The sequence below is a fragment of the Cimex lectularius genome, unplaced genomic scaffold (assembly GCF_000648675.2).
Source record: "Cimex lectularius strain Harlan isolate CLEC.00 unplaced genomic scaffold, Clec_2.1 scaffold81, whole genome shotgun sequence".
In the NCBI taxonomy this organism is placed as follows: Eukaryota; Metazoa; Arthropoda; class Insecta; order Hemiptera; family Cimicidae; genus Cimex; species Cimex lectularius.
Window position 1 is genome coordinate 1,710,387 of NW_019392692.1, and position 16,362 is coordinate 1,726,748.

Here is a 16,362-nt window from a genome sequence, read left to right on the forward strand (position 1 = left end):
GATTAAGTGATTGAAGGATGGCCTTGAATTTCTAGAGCTGGCCCGGGTGCCAATAGATTGAAAGTTCGCCTCATGTTGATGATAATGATGTCTACCACCTTGTAGCACTGTTGAATGGTAGAGGGATGTCTGAATCAAAATGATGGGATGTAATGGCATTGGAGCTTTTAAGGATGGGATATAAGTATTTCAGCGTTTTTTGTTTTTTTTTAATTGTGCAATAATGCAACAACCTGATAGGATTATATGATGTAGGGAGATGCTAAGGTTTTCAAGGTTCGGGAATGGTTTTTAAGATTGATAATTTCCATTGGATTTAAAAGTAGCAGTTCTAAGAACTGAGTTTTAGGAAGATTTTGAAGGATGTGACAGGATGAAGTGACTGATTAGGAATTTGATCTCTGATTGAGTGAAGGGTTCATGGGGAGGGAGGGCACTGTATACTAGTAAAATTTTATTCCATTATGAAATATTTATTATGAAAAAATTCCAAAAAAAAAAAATATTTTAACTAAATGATCATTTTTTAAAACTAATTTACAAACTTTTAATAAGGCAAAAAGAGGGAAAATTAAAAAGGTTGTAGGTTGTGTGTTCAAGTGGATCAAAGTCATGGTTGCTCAAGTGGTTAGAGCAGCGGTGTATTTTGCCGAAAGCCGTGGGTTCGAATCCCGCTCATGACACTAACTTTTTCAATTCAACCAAGACTTTAAATAAAAAGTATAATTAATTGAATTAATTTTTAAATTTTACCTATCCTCTCTGGTGTGATTGCATCTGTCTGGATTCAGCTTCTCGCCATTTTCAATGCTAAGCCTGTAGGTTTAAAAGCTTAAAAATTTGTAAAATTGATAAAATAACATACAGTATAACAAATGAATACAAAAAGTACCAAAAAACTATTAATGATCAAGAGCCAAAAAGAAAATCAAACCATCTTTGGTTGTAGAATAAGGTGTCAAGATTGATGACAAAATATTGTTAAAATTATATAATATATATTTATAAACAAATAATTCTTTTCATACAATAAATAATTTTTACATAACATTTATTGAAAACTTAAACAATTTTGTTGTTGTCTAATAGTGATCACACAGTGGTGGTACAGATTTGTCACCCTTGCACTTAAAGTATAATAAAGTTTAAAAAATAAATTTATTTTATTTAAAATAAAAACAAACATTTTTAAAAAATGAGTTCACAGTATTGCTGTTCATTTATGAACACCTCCATCAACATTATCATTTGAAATTTTTCTAGCCTGTTGCTGTTGCCCAAGCAGAGACGCGGATGACACTAATATATAAGCTTGTTCTGATGTAGGGCACCCTATTTGCGATTGCTCCTCCTTCGTGTAACCACATGTAGACAACAAATGTTGCATCCTTGCAAAATTCCCTAGCACGTTGTTCTGAAATTATAAATAATACATGAATCCATTTAAAACAATAATCATTAATGTTGAATCGCGTAATAATTACTTTGATAGGACGGTACAGGATGAACTCGGTGTCTCTATTTGCTAAATACAGTTGCATCGTTGACTGTAACCCTGGGAGCTTAGATTTGATGTTTTTTATTGTGCTCTGGATCAGCATAGATAAAACTTGAGGAGACGCCCATTTGGTGTTTTTCAACAGAACTTCTTTATTATCCCAGTTCTCAGCCTTAGAAAAATTTAACGATGTTATTTAAGCATTATATCAAACGGAATATAATGTCTCATCTGTTATTTCTTGAAATTTGGGCAGGTATGATTTAAGACAAATTATAACCTCGTTTGTCTTAAATTTCTTATAGATTTTACATAACTTTACCTTTTCTAATACGCTGATGAAATTTGGCATTAAATGGTGTGTAGCGTGCAAAATAAAAGATTCACATGAGCTTTTTAAGCCTCGGTCTACATCTTTTCTGGAATCCAACCATTGTTCCCTTACTTCTGGAGAACCCTCTAGGAGAAATTCTAATAACGAATTATTAGAACTTAGTGAAAAAAGCCTCGTTCTTTTGTTTATAAGTTGAGCAGCTAAAAATAAAAACCAAAAACTTTTTATTTCTTTAAAAGCACAATTTCTAATCAGTATGAAAAAATCTACAGAATACATAATAAGTAAATAATTAAGATTATTAAGTTACCTGCGGTTTTTGTTTTAGAAAAGTCGAGCGCCATTTCTTTTACAGTAAAATCAACTTGGAATGGTGCAATCTGTTCTCTTAAAATGAGTAGATGCTTTATTTGAAACATTTCACCATCTAAATGCGACTAAAATAGGACACCTTTTTAGTAAACAAAACATCTACATAAGAAATTTTAAAAAATTCTTCAAACCTTGTTAAGAGAAATTTGTTGGCTAGCATCTTTTATACTTTTCATGCACAGCGACAAGGCTTCTTGAGAGATACCCTGAAAAGTCGGCTTTTCAACACACCGATAAAGTCGACTGAGACAAAGCAACGTTCTCCTTACTGGTGGGTACCACATCCCGTGTAAATCCGCCGGACTGCCTTTGTATTATTAATGATTACAATATTGCGATACATTTTATTATTTTTCTAAATACCACTTAATGTTGAGAGGGGATTGTTCAATCTCGTCTCTTGTGATGTAGATGAGCTCCCAGAGGTAAGAGATGATTTTGATTCAGATCTGCTTAATGATAATTCCTGTTCGTGTAATGAGTTAGCAATGCTCTAAAAACAGTGAATATGAATTTTTTAAACTTATATCATACAAACAAGTCTGAGACACCAACCCAGTGAGTATATACAGACCATAAATAATGACTAGTAATGTCTAAATTATAGGTTTATCACAAAGAGAAATCTCACAATATACAATGAACCTTCCCCCCCCCCAAAAAAAAACCAAGAAAGAAGAGTTTGTCCATTATTGAGGGGTGCCCATTCTGCAATAGATTTTTTTTTAATCAAGAAAAATGTGTACAACTTAGGACAATAAACAATTATAGTGTTTTTTAAACTTGGTTAAAGAAATTTCATCTTCAAGATGATTCTTAACTTGTTCACTATGGCAATTAATTTTTCGTCTATTCTTTATAAAATTCAAGCATTCAAAATAGCTTTTAATTTTACGTAAGTCTTATGAAGTGTGGTAATAAAAAATACAATTCGGACACGAGAGCCAAGATGTGCCCATTTTGCCAATAACAGACCCAACAAAAAGGGAGGCAATCCTAATTTTCACCAGTCGAACATGTTAGAACTGAGGGGCAAGAATTTTTGATTTCTCCGCAAAGGAGAAACTTTAAAAAAGAAACAGAACATATAAAGGCAAAGCCGTTTCCAGAAAAAAAAAAAAAAGAAATAAGCCTTAAAATGCCTAAACGCTTTTATTCTCCGTTAAAGAGAAGCTTTAGATAAATGTACCTATGTTATCCCCAAAAATGGACTAACAAAACACATTAAATGGACACAGAACAGATATGTGATTAGGAACGGAACTTCCGCCAGAAAAAGTTTCCTAACAGCTGTGACAAAATACAAAATTTATAATAACAAAACAGTTTTTAATGATCGTAACAAATATGTTTTCAGTTGCACATTTAATATATGTATTTTTGATGTTTAGGTCTGTTCTAGAGGGTGACGACAGTGTTCACAACTGGGGAACCAATATAAAGAGGTTTATAATGTATATAAATCCAATCTTTTTTTGCTGGGGAATGCAAAAATTGTCTGTTAAGAAAAGTGGTCACTATAGAGGAGTGCCTGTTAAAAGGAGGAGTTTCACATTCACTGTTTGATAATTTTTCTGAGACCATTGTCTTTTTAGATGATTTCCAAGAGATTTCCCATTCTTGTTTTGGAAGTTTATATATGAAACTTGGAACAAAAGATTTCTTGACTCTTAAGTTATATGTTATAAAAGTTGGACAACCACCAATTTATTCGGATTACCACAGTTTTTCATTACACGTGTAAAAGTAAAAGTGATTTCTGTCAGGAGTACTTAACGCACTACCAACTGGTTATCACAGATGAGGGGTTAAACCACTTTACAATACTTTTTATGTAGTATTCTTAATTAAAATGGGCTATGCCGGGATTTAAAACAAATACTGCTAGCATAACAAATAAGTCGGATGTCCAGGCCACTTGCCCACCATGATTCATATTTAATTATTATTACAAAGATAAATTATCTATCATAAGAGTTTTGCGGCTGAATTACAAAAGTAAAGATGTTCTTTCAATGTCTTAAAACTTCAGACGAAATTGTTAATGTTGTAGTTTTAGAATATAAGAGTATTACTTTTAAAGTTTCAATAATCTGCAAGCTACAAAAATGGCATGATTACAATTAGAATAAATTGAACAATTTTCACATTATGCAAAGAAGAGAGCTTTTAAAGCTGTCAAGGTCCTCTATGATTACATAAAATTCAGGCTTATGCAATTGACTAAATCAAGCAATTTTCCTTCTCTGTCACTATTATTCAATTTTGAGTTGGTGTTTATTTCTCACTGAACTTCAGAGAACTTTTTTAAAAAGCATCTTTATTATTTTTTTTGGAAGGCGTTTTCAAGCACCTCTGACCTCATCATCAGCCAATCTGGCTTTGTTATCCTATCAATCTTCATAAGCTCAAAGGAACTTCAAAAAGGACTACCCAAAGGAAAAACAAAGAATGCTAAAATGATACTGTAAAGTCCAATGAGAAATATTTCGTAATAAAATTTATTTTAGAGTTTATGGCTATGCTTGAAATGAGTATACATATTTTTTTACCTGCATCATATGTAATTTTTCCGGATATGCCAGGTCACCTGGCGATGGTTTGTATTCGGCAACGTCTGTCCTAAGGTACATGTGAGCTCTAAAAACAAGCCTTTCTTGAACGTCTTGAAGAAGCTGTTCTGCAATATTCCCAAAAGCTTTCAAAGCCTCTTCGTTAGCGTTAACTTGTTCCTGGATCATTTCCAAATGTAAAATTGAACAGAGCTCAGCCAATGACTCCAAATGTTTCATGTGAATAACCAAAGGCCTCGTTTTATCATAAAGACAAACACACAAACTCTCTAAGTATGTTCTAAAAAAATTTGTATGTTTAATTCTTACATCAGTATAATTTGCAAATCAATATTGTTAAAATAAAAAATAAATAAAACTTACGTAAATATGTCTGTTTGTTTAGAGAAAAATTGCTGATAAAGTTGATATTCATCAAGCGACACGTGTATGAGAAAAGCACAAACTGATCTCATTAAGGAACACAAGTCAACTACTCCTCCTTTCATTGTATTTGATGCTACAAGTTCGTCTATTGTTTTTAAGACGCTAGGGCTTATTAATTCTTGCCGTTCGCTAACATAAGCTTCATGACATTGAGATAATGTTGTTTCATACCTAGAATCATGATTATTATTTTTTAAATAAATTAAAAAATACTTATTAAATAAATACTAACAAATTTGAATGAGAAACTCGTTCCTCAAGGAGAGCGATTAAAGGTCTTAGATTAGTCTTTGCTACTTGAAATTTAGCATAATGGCTTGCACTACTTGCAGATGCATGCTGGGCTGCCAATTTAAGACCAGAAATAATAGAATCGCGTATTAGGCCAAGCAATCTCCTTAAACATTGCTCATAACGTGACAAATAACTGTAACTCTCTTTATAAGTCATCTAAAAAGAAGATCACTGTGTTAATATTAAAATATCCACTTAAAATGAAAATAAAGAGCAATGTATGTTTTTTATGAGTTGAGCCTGGATTTATATGTAATAAAAATCCTCAAATATGCCATATCATTTGAACCAACAATTAAAAATATGCAGGATGAATGTCATAGACATTACCTGATTAATAATTTAACTTTTTTTAAACCTATACATATTTTTGTTTAGTCTAGTACATATTCATTTTTAAAGGAGATAGAACAGAAAATTTTTGCAACATAAAAAATTATATATATAATAATATATTAAATAATTAAGCTTAATTAACTTCATGATATGAATTCAAGACAATAATAAAAAAAAAAAATTTGCATGTACTTCAAAAAACTTTTCAACGTCAACAGAGCAACTGGATCATGATGCCCTGTATATCTGAATTGTTTCCATTTAAGATTCATTAATTAATGAAATCTTGCATTTTTTCAAGGATTTTTTTTTTAAAATTTGTTTTGTAATATCGTAAGCATTTCTTTTGTAAAATCCTGCATCACTGTGGATTTAATTAATTTCTGTTTTGTGTTGAAAGGAAAAATTTAGACAGCTATTTTAGAAGAAGTTCCCACTTTTTAACGTTTACTAGGTTGAAAATATACATCAGCAAAAAATATTTTTCACATTTCCACAACCCGACTACTTCAGAAGAATTAATTTTTTAGGAAAGGCAAACAATTGCACCATGCATTTTCATTTCAAGAGAATTCTATTGTGTCAGTTCTTTTAAATTGTGTTCCTGAAAGTTAACTGAACACCGAATCAAATTTTAAGCTCTTGTATATTTCTTTTTGTGGTCTTAGTTGCCTGGTTTATTTTTATTTTTCTAACTAATCAACAATATTTTCAGATTTGTAAAATTTTTCAAATAAGCAAAAATATTCAGAATAAAATTTGAACCACTAGAGGTATATTTCTGCTAAATATCTGATCACCATGGTTGTAAATGTTAGCAAAAAGAATATGCAATTGAATACAAATCCGGGCTCTAATTATGAGACAGTACATCATAAAAATAATATATTTGTTTACGTGTGATTTGTGATACTGGATATGATCATTTATTTCATCAAGAATTGACCTGAGGCTTGAATGGTTTTGTATGATCAGCATAGTATTGTCCAAATATTTAACAATCCTCTCCAGCGATTTGAAATGGTTCAGTCTTGCTTTAACTACATCTCTCACTTCCGTTAATTTCATCTGTAAAAAGAAGAGGGATTAGTAAAAGGTCTAATTAAAAACAAAACAACAAAAATCATACTTGATCTGATATGAGTTCTTCGCTGACCTGATGAAGTGAGTTTGTTTTATTAGATACTAATTCATACTCAACTCCTAATTGTTTCAAATGGTCTAAACACTCATCAACCTATAAAAATGACCAAACTTTTATTAATATCACATGTAACGCTAATTTCCACATTCATATATATGACTGACTGACAAGCAAGCAAGCAAGTAAGATTTTAAATAGCTAATTATTTTTCTATATACAATTTCAATTATTGTCTATATTGATTTCCGGTAGGTTTTTCTATTTTTTAAATTATTTGAAGTGCAACAATACCTGAGAAAGTAATAATGAACATTCTCCTTTTTCTTCCAAAAGGTATTGTACATACTCTTTAAAGTTATCGTCTTCTTTTTCATACCATTCATCCTCCTTTTTCATGTACCACTTTATGAACTGTATTAAAAAATAATACAAATTACATTAAAAATAAGATACTAAAACAACAAAAAAAAACAAAAAAAAACATGAATAGCTACCTCACGGATATTATTAACCATATGAGGATCAGTTTTTTCTTTCCTAATACTATTTTTACACTCCATGTCTTCTTCAACCTTTGCCTGTTTATTCTAACAAAAAGTTATTTAGTTAATAAGCATATTGATATTGATATTTCAGATTCAGATTTTGAATATCCTCTGGGATCTGTGGGATGAGGAACCATGATGAACCTCTTACCAAATAATGCACAAAAACATCACTGAAGATGGCAAGAAGCTGAAACGACTCTGACAACAAAACAACAGACCATAATGATCAGAAACAACCAAACAACAGTATCATTTTGCTCGACAGACTCATTTCAGCATTTTGCCACTTTCAGTGGAGGATTCAGAATACCCCACAACAATGCAGATCAATAGAACTGAAAACATGACATCTTCAATATTTACCTGTATGTAGTTAATAAACATATTTATGTGGTTAGGTTCTGATCATTCTGCCCAGCTTATTATCATTTTGAATTGTGATTCAATTGGTACGGGACCAAATAACACATAAACCCCACCACTGATGATGGCAAGAAGCTGATATGAATGACAGATCAAAATGATCTGGAACAACTAAATCACATCATTGTTTTGTCTGTCACTTGTTTCAGCATTTTGCCATTTTCAGTGGTGGATTTGGTGAGTGCCACCGCAACAATGCACACCAATAAGATCAATGGACAAAATACAGTACTTCCACCCTGAAGACCTCAAGAAGAAATCCCATAAGTGGACATAAATTGTGACAGTAACTTTTATTTGGTTCATTGACAAGGAATGGAACCTATTATTGAAAAAAATTGCCTTTCTTGACAATGATCAATTTTGTTTTGATGTTTGTCCAATATGGTATCACTTGGACTGAAAACATTGCCGAAAGAATGTTTTTCAGGGAAATTTTACTTATCATAAAGCACAGAGATTTTACTGATCTCAACTTGTAACACTGTTTAAAATTTATTATAAACAGTTTTAAAATATTTAACAACTGCAATATACCATGCACTTACATGGGTTAACAGTCCTACTTGTTTAATTTCTTGAGTCATATCCAATATTAAATCTTTTTGTTGTACACTTAAAGGTGCCAGAGGTCTGACGGTATTCTCCCAATCGGCGATCATATTATTGACCAAATCCATATTTATGTTGTTAAAACTAAACCGATAACGACAAGTCTGGAGGTAACGTGTGTACCATGTCTAATTTTACACAGATATCGATACTGGTATTACGCCATTCGATACTGGTACTTTTTATTACGCGATGTTCCGGTGAAGTAACGAAGTGCAGGTCTGGGAGAAGATATGAAATACATTAAAATATTATAGAAAAGGCAATTTTCAATTCTAACAAGAGAAATGACGTGGGATCACCGATTTTAATTAAACATTTTTGTTGTGATACTAGTTGGGTAAATATTAGACACGTGTCCGAGCGTTCTCGCCAGGGCTCTAACAGCTAAGAAAAGACAATTTAATAAATTTAAAATTTTTTCTTAAACATGATTTCCGATTTTTTAAAAATGTTTTTCATATAAATTATTTAACTTGCACTTTTGTACGTGTATGTGTATATAAACACTATATTATTTCTAATTAAAAACTTTATTGAATATAATTAAACTAAGTATGTAAAATACTTTTTTTTTACTTACTTAATCAACATATTTTTATGTATTTATTTTCTCATATTATTTTTATAATATTTTAAAATATTTTATATTAATTTACAATGACAATTTAAAAAAATTACATTAACAATGATAAATGTGATCTTTTTTTAGAACTATTTATATGAAACATTCTTTTAAGCTGTTTTCTTACTTTACACGTTGTTTAATATTTAAGTATTTTTTCCTTTGTTTTCTTAGTTTTGCTTTTATATTGTTATATTTTATATGATATATATTTCTACAAGCTTATGATATATCAGTCGGTTTGTTATTTTACCTAATAGGAAAATAATAAGCTGAATCGTATGAGATCAAATACCTACATGAAAAGTTACAAAAACTTTTCCAGAAAAGTAGACCAAAGACTTTTTTAAATTAAAAAAAAAATCAGATTCATTTTAAGCACTGTTTAAAATCCTTAAATAAGAATTTGGGGCGTCAGTGGCCGCAAGGGCTTTCTGTCGTAGCTAAAACTTCGTACTTGAATACCCTCTTTAAAAAAAACTCTATGTACGTTGTTTCACTTTAAAATACATAACTCCTTTTTTGGCTGAACCGGCATTGGATTTCACTCTCGGGTTTGTTGAACTACCCAAACGCGTTTCGATATTTTGCCATCTTCAGTGAAGAATTCAGAAACTCAAAGACCAGGAGTGGAAAAGGACCACATAAGTAACCCAATGCCGGTTAGCATGAGTTCACTCACACTCCAATTCTCCAATTCCAAATTGATCGTTTATACAACCATTGGAAAGCGAACTTGCCTCTTTTTTCAGGCACAGTCAAAAAGTTCATACATTATGTCATTAAAAGTGAGAAGAGTTTGGATAAAATCAACAAAACCATTCCAAAAGTTTTATTTATATTGTATCTCTGATTCTAATTTATTTACGGAAACAAAGTTAACGCCATTACGTGAAGTGGTATAGTGTTGTTATATGGATCTAAACATCTGTAAAGTTTCCTGTGGATTGGTTGAGTTGTTTCAAAGTTACAATTTTTACAATTTGTGACTTTCGAAAAAAGTTAGTTATAAAAGTTTACGTTTAAAGTGTTTTTCTTGAATTCATCAGTATATTTTCATTTATCTCTATATCTAAAACAGTTCTGAGACTGACTGGCAGCAACACACATACAAAACCGCTGGATCTAAAGGGCTGAAATTTCGACAGTGCATTCCTATAAGGACATGGATAGCCGCTAAAAAAGGATTTTTGAAATTCTATTCCTAAGGAGATCATATGGACAATTTTTTTACCATGTATAGACCGAAGTGAACTGAAGAAGACAAGAATTTGAGAAATACCATACTAGCACTCTGCATCGCATTGGAAAGGTACATTAAAACAGTCCCGCGTGGACGAAGTCGTAAAAGCTAGTTACGAAATAAAATCTAACCGTTATTGACATAACTTTCTAAAAAGGAAAACTTTTTAAATTTTTCCACACTCACCCCATCCTTTATAATTTCTGTTATTGACATGGGCTGAAAGTAGCATAATCGTAACTTTGAATTAGGATAAAATACAGAGGGGCTATGAAATGACAACACCCATGAAAAACAAAACTGCCCCAGGCTAATCCAGCTCAAAAATGTCTACTTTTTGTAATAAAAATTCGTATTTAAGAGCTTTAAAGGGTGCTTAAAATAAATCAAATTTTTTTTCTTTTTGCCTAAGTACTTTATTGGATGTGACTTTTCGTTTTTGGAACTTCTCGTATAGGTACCTAATCTCATTTATTACAATTTTGTATGTTATTTTCTTCTCCTGGACAAAAACAAATCAAATGATATATAATAACATTGAAATATATGAACAACCAAAACTGCAACAAATAAAAAACCTATGTAAATCAATTACAACATTTTTTTCTCCTTCTAGGACCTAGTGGCAAGAACGCTCGTACACGTGTTTAATATCTTTCGATCTCGGCCATGTTCCTTAAAAAGTTTGATTCAAATCGGTGCTTTGCAAAGTCTTGTTTTCTCTGTTTTCTCCCTAATCAGAAACTGATTTTCTGTTGTCCATATCCATAAAAAGGAAGGTCACTGCATTCAACTTCGGATGATTGTAGATATTGGCAAAAGAGGTTTGAATTTATTTATAGGTATAAACCTATAAATAAATTCGAACATCTTTTTACATTTCTTCCTCCTCAACACTATAAAAAGAATAGTTTCATAACAGTTCTGTCAAGGCGTCGACTTGGCCTTATCCTGAGCAGTATCAGGATCGTCTTCATACCCTTGCGAAATTCTTTATATAGTGGTGTTCGGACTTCCCAATCTTTGAATTAATTAACTTTATGCAAGTATTTATGCAGAGTTCGAGCTAATTCTCCATACATATCTTTGATCTTCAGCGTCTTGATGGTCTGTAACCAAAGGGAAATTTTTATAACGCTAATAAATGTGCCAATAACTAATATCCTATATAAGTACACTGAAACTCATTAGCTGTAACACACTATCCTTATTTCCTCCCAATCATCAAAATTCGAGATCTTTCTTATATACCATGACCTTTTAATAGTTATTACTATTATACAGCAAACAGTTTAACAGAAGAATGAAAAAGTGAATAGAAATAAAATTAAACTAAGGATTATTGACATAGAAAGTTGCATTTTATCCGAACTTAAATTCCTTACTTTCCAACAAATCTGGCACCCCTGTGGTTTATCTTTAAATTTGTTATTAAGATTTAACCTAATATTACGTTCAATGACAATATATTTGGTACTTAAAATGCTAAGATAATGTAAGTTTTTGTAGAAATAAATTATAATTAAAGAGTGAAATAAGTGAATAAATTCACACGATTGAACAAACAAGAAAATTATAATTTTTGAATGTTATTATTTCCGTAGGTTTATATGTAAAAAAAAAGAAAATTTGAATGATACAATTACTCGATAATTTAAACTTCTTCGACGTTGTCTTCATCCTCGTCAAATTCGCCGGCTTCTTCTGCAGTTGCGTCTTGGTATTGCTGATATTCTGACACTAAGTCATTCATATTTGATTCAGCTTCTGTGAACTCCATTTCGTCCATTCCCTCTCCGGTGTACCAATGTAAGAAGGCCTTCCTCCGGAACATGGAAGTGAACTGTTCGGATACTCGTTTGAAAAGCTCTTGGATTGCGGTCGTATTTCCAATGAAGGTGGATGCCATTTTCAAACCTCGTGGCGGGATGTCGCAGACGGCCGTTTTGCAGTTATTGGGGATCCATTCGACGAAATAAGACGAATTCTTATTTTGGACGTTCAACATCTGCTCGTCCACTTCTTTCATGGACATTCTCCCTCTGAAGATAGCTGCTACTGTGAGGTACCGTCCGTGTCGAGGATCGCATGCTGCCATCATGTTTTTCGCATCGAACATCTGCTGGACCAGTTCTGGTACTGTAAGTGCTCGATACTGCTGCGAGCCTCGCGACGTCAAAGGAGCGAACCCGGGCATGAAAAAGTGCAATCTGGGAAAAGGGACCATGTTGACTGCCAGTTTCCTCAGATCTGAATTGAGTTGGCCAGGAAATCTTAGGCACGTAGTGACTCCGGACATTGTGGCAGAAACCAGATGGTTCAGGTCACCATAAGTTGGAGTCGTGAGTTTCAAAGTTCTGAAGCAAATATCGTATAATGCCTCGTTGTCTATACAAAAAGTTTCGTCAGTATTCTCGACTAGCTGATGGACGGAAAGTGTCGCGTTGTACGGTTCCACTACCGTATCGGACACTTTTGGCGATGGCACGATGCTGAACGTATTCATTATTCTGTCTGGATATTCTTCCCTAATCTTCGAGATTATTAACGTTCCCATTCCAGACCCAGTGCCCCCGCCTAAAGAATGTGTAAGTTGGAATCCCTGCAAGCAATCGCAACTTTCCGCTTCTTTTCTCACGACATCCAATACAGAATCCACTAATTCGGCGCCTTCGGTATAATGCCCTTTCGCCCAGTTGTTCCCAGCACCAGACTGCCCAAAGACAAAATTGTCTGGTCGGAAAATTTGACCGAAAGGACCTGATCTAGTCGAATCCATCGTACCGGGTTCGAGATCTACAAGTACGGCTCTTGGTACATACTTACCCCCAGTTGCTTCGTTATAATACACATTAATCCTCTCCAATTGTAAGTCGCTATCACCGTGATAGGTCCCCGTCGGATCAATTCCATGTTCGTCAGAAATCACCTCCCAAAATTTAGATCCGACTTGATTGCCACATTGGCCGGCTTGGATATGACATATTTCTCTCATTATGACACAACTTTGGAACTTTAAGATTCGAGTTGCATAAATCCAATTGTCTAACCGAAACCAACAAACTATATTTCGTTGTTATTTATGATTCGTATCATATGGTAATTAATTAACTAACATAATACAATTTTTTTCTATTTTTTGTTATTGTATGTTTTGTATTGTACTTTTTGCACATTTTTAAAGACACATTTTGTGGTTGTTTTAAATATTTTTTTAAAAGAATCATGTTTATTTCCCACGTTTTATGCAAAAATTATAAAATAATTTTTTTAAAGTTATATACGAAAATCCACTGTGTAATAGTGTATAATGTATAATGCATTACAGTAGCGTTATATCATCTTGATCGTCTGTTCAGATTTCTCGTCATCGTTAGTGGTGTGTTCTTTGGGTTTTTGTCAATAATGGCCTTTATAAGTTTGCAAAGTATATGCTATGTCTCAGAATTGGATCTTTCTTAATAATTTTGGGTCTGCCTATCCTCGCTTTTTGGCCTGTCAGATGCGTTTCAGCATTTTACTATCTTCATTGGTTGTCTGTGTGTCTCGTTTTCATTGATTTTATTAATTTTAATAACTAGTGCATATATCTTCTAAATAAACGAACATAAAAAATTAACTTGTATTCTTGGTCATTAATGATCATTTTTGTATTTATGCCTTGCTGTTTTAGTACAAACCCACCACTGATGATGGCTAGAAGTCGAACTTCCTGACAAATCAAGAAACCCTATAATAAGCAGAAATAATTAGAAATGATCAAATTATTGGTTTCCTGCAGATCTAAAGAAGAAATATCACAAGATCGTTATTAATGTGCTTCTCTTAAAGACACATTTACATTTTGATTGTTTAAATTATGCAAAAGAATGTACACGAAAATTAATAATTGTAATAGCTTCTTCATGCCTGTTTTAAATTAGTTCGGTCGTTTCAGATCATTTTGATCTACATGTCATCGCTTTTTATGTGTTAGACTCGTTAGATTTCCAATAATCTTAAATGAGGTGACTGCGTGTTTCGGTTCCTCGTCAGCCTCAGTAGTGTGTCTGTTTGTTATTTTTTCAAGGGTGTCCTTTTATAGGTTTTTAAAGGATATGAATGGTCGTCCACAATTATCCTGGTCTGCCTATCCGTGCGTTTTTGTCTGTTAGACGCGTTTCGGTTCCTCGTTATCCTCAGTGGCGTATCTGTGTAATTTTGTCGATTCAGGCCATTTATAAGTGGGTAAAGGATATGAATCGTCGTCTACGATCATTCTGGTCTGTCTATCCTCGCTTTTTGGTCCATCAGTTTCAATGTCATCTTCAGTGGTGTGTCTATATTGTAAGGATTATTAAAAATAAATAGAATTTGATATAAAGTAATTTAATTAAAGTCGCTAGAATACAAAACGCCGTTGTCCCAAACAACCACAACTGCGCAGTTCTCCGTGCGTACTACCGTTAGTCCCGTTTCTTTGTTCTTCCCTCTCGTCAACACCAACCCCTCAGCGTTGCCAACCGTCCCAGTGTTGCCGCCGGTTCTCTTCTAATGTTTCGGAGGGGCGCCTCTTTTCCCTCCTCTTGTCCTCTTCCATAACAATATTATTTAGTCAATCGTGTCCTTTTGTAAGTTTTTAAATAACTCCACGATCATCCTGGTTGCGTATCTCACTTTTTGATCTGTCAGACCGATTTCGGCATTTTGCCATCTTCACTAGTTAACGCATAGATTTCATTAATTGTAATAAAGAGTAGATAAACGTTTTAAATAAAAAAATTAACCTGTAGCTTAGTCGTTAACGAACGTCTGACTTTCTGCTATAGTAGTAGTATTAACCTACTACTGATGATGGCGAGAAGCCAAAACCCGCCAGACAAATCAAAAAAAGCTATGCTAGGCTGGCCTAAAATTTCATAAACGAGATATAAGACCCCCCCTTTACACATCTGACAAAGAAAAATTTCTATACTACGTTAGATACATAATAAACTTCTTACTTAAGTCCTACAAGTAGGCAGAAGTCTCAATTTACTCTTTTGTAATAAATAAATGTGATTTTTATTGAAGAAATCCTTTTGGGTGTAATAAAAAATAAATAGAAATGATTATAGCACAAGTGCTATGTAAGCTTGATACTACTTTCTAAGCAAGCTAATGTTATGATAAAACAATCAAGTACATTATAAAAACAACTATACAAAAATAATTAAATTAAATATAGTAGCTATTTAGTATAATGCACTGTCCACAAAATTAAATTAATTCTCAAAAGCAGTACAATCTATTATTAAAAAAGGTACAAGAAGTGTTAAGTATTGAGGCAAAGGTTTCAGAATTTCAATGGATCTGGTTTTCATTCCTCCTGTACATATGTTGCCCTGTACATTCATGACACGTACATAGTATCAATTTTTTTATTGTTATTATTACTTTTTTATTGAACTATGAAGTTATATAAACCCTTGGGATGCCTGTGTTTTTGAAAAAAAGCCCTCTTTACTTTACCTTAATGGTCTTAATTATCCGTCTGGATAAATCACTTAACCTTTGCAGTCATGGTATCACTTGAAACCCAATATTGAACTGAAGATGTCCATTTTTCTGTTTTTGAATGTAAAAGAGGACAAATGAGGACTTGTCTGTTTTATTATTATTTTATGGGAGATCACAACATCGGAGTTAATATCAACTCTTGGGGTGCTGGTGTTTCTTTAAAAAAAGCCCATAAACTTATTGGTAAGTATGTAGAGTTCGAATGCAGGGCCGCTGGATTTGAACCTGGGATCTTTATCTTGCAGTGATAAGCACCGTATCAATGCCTAAACCGTTGCGGCTACCCCTCCCCCATCTGTATTGCTGAGGGTGATTCTGTGTGAATGAATCACACAGCTGGAGTTTACATCACTGCCTTCAAATGATTGTCCTTTCATTTTAAATAAATTTTGGACC

At 32.9% G+C, this 16,362-nt stretch overlaps 2 protein-coding genes across 2 annotated transcripts; both read right to left on the minus strand.

Annotated features, from left to right (window-relative positions):
- Positions 1-1,057: 1,057 nt before the first annotated feature.
- LOC106660907 (conserved oligomeric Golgi complex subunit 3) lies at positions 1,058-8,703 on the minus strand. Its single transcript, XM_014383943.2, has 14 exons — positions 8,497-8,703; positions 7,472-7,564; positions 7,269-7,388; positions 6,963-7,070; positions 6,731-6,901; positions 5,436-5,653; positions 5,141-5,374; positions 4,757-5,057; positions 2,568-2,697; positions 2,336-2,511; positions 2,143-2,269; positions 1,821-2,032; positions 1,485-1,670; positions 1,058-1,414 (listed from the first exon to the last, which is right to left on the minus strand). The coding sequence occupies exons 1-14, from the start codon at positions 8,626-8,628 to the stop codon at positions 1,217-1,219; spliced, it is 2,406 nt and encodes an 801-aa protein (XP_014239429.1). The 5' UTR covers positions 8,629-8,703; the 3' UTR covers positions 1,058-1,216.
- Positions 8,704-11,924: 3,221 nt separating this feature from the next.
- LOC106660861 (tubulin beta chain-like) lies at positions 11,925-13,535 on the minus strand. Its single transcript, XM_014383863.2, has one exon. The coding sequence runs from the start codon at positions 13,421-13,423 to the stop codon at positions 12,083-12,085; it is 1,341 nt and encodes a 446-aa protein (XP_014239349.1). The 5' UTR covers positions 13,424-13,535; the 3' UTR covers positions 11,925-12,082.
- Between the last annotated feature and the right edge of the window lie 2,827 nt (positions 13,536-16,362).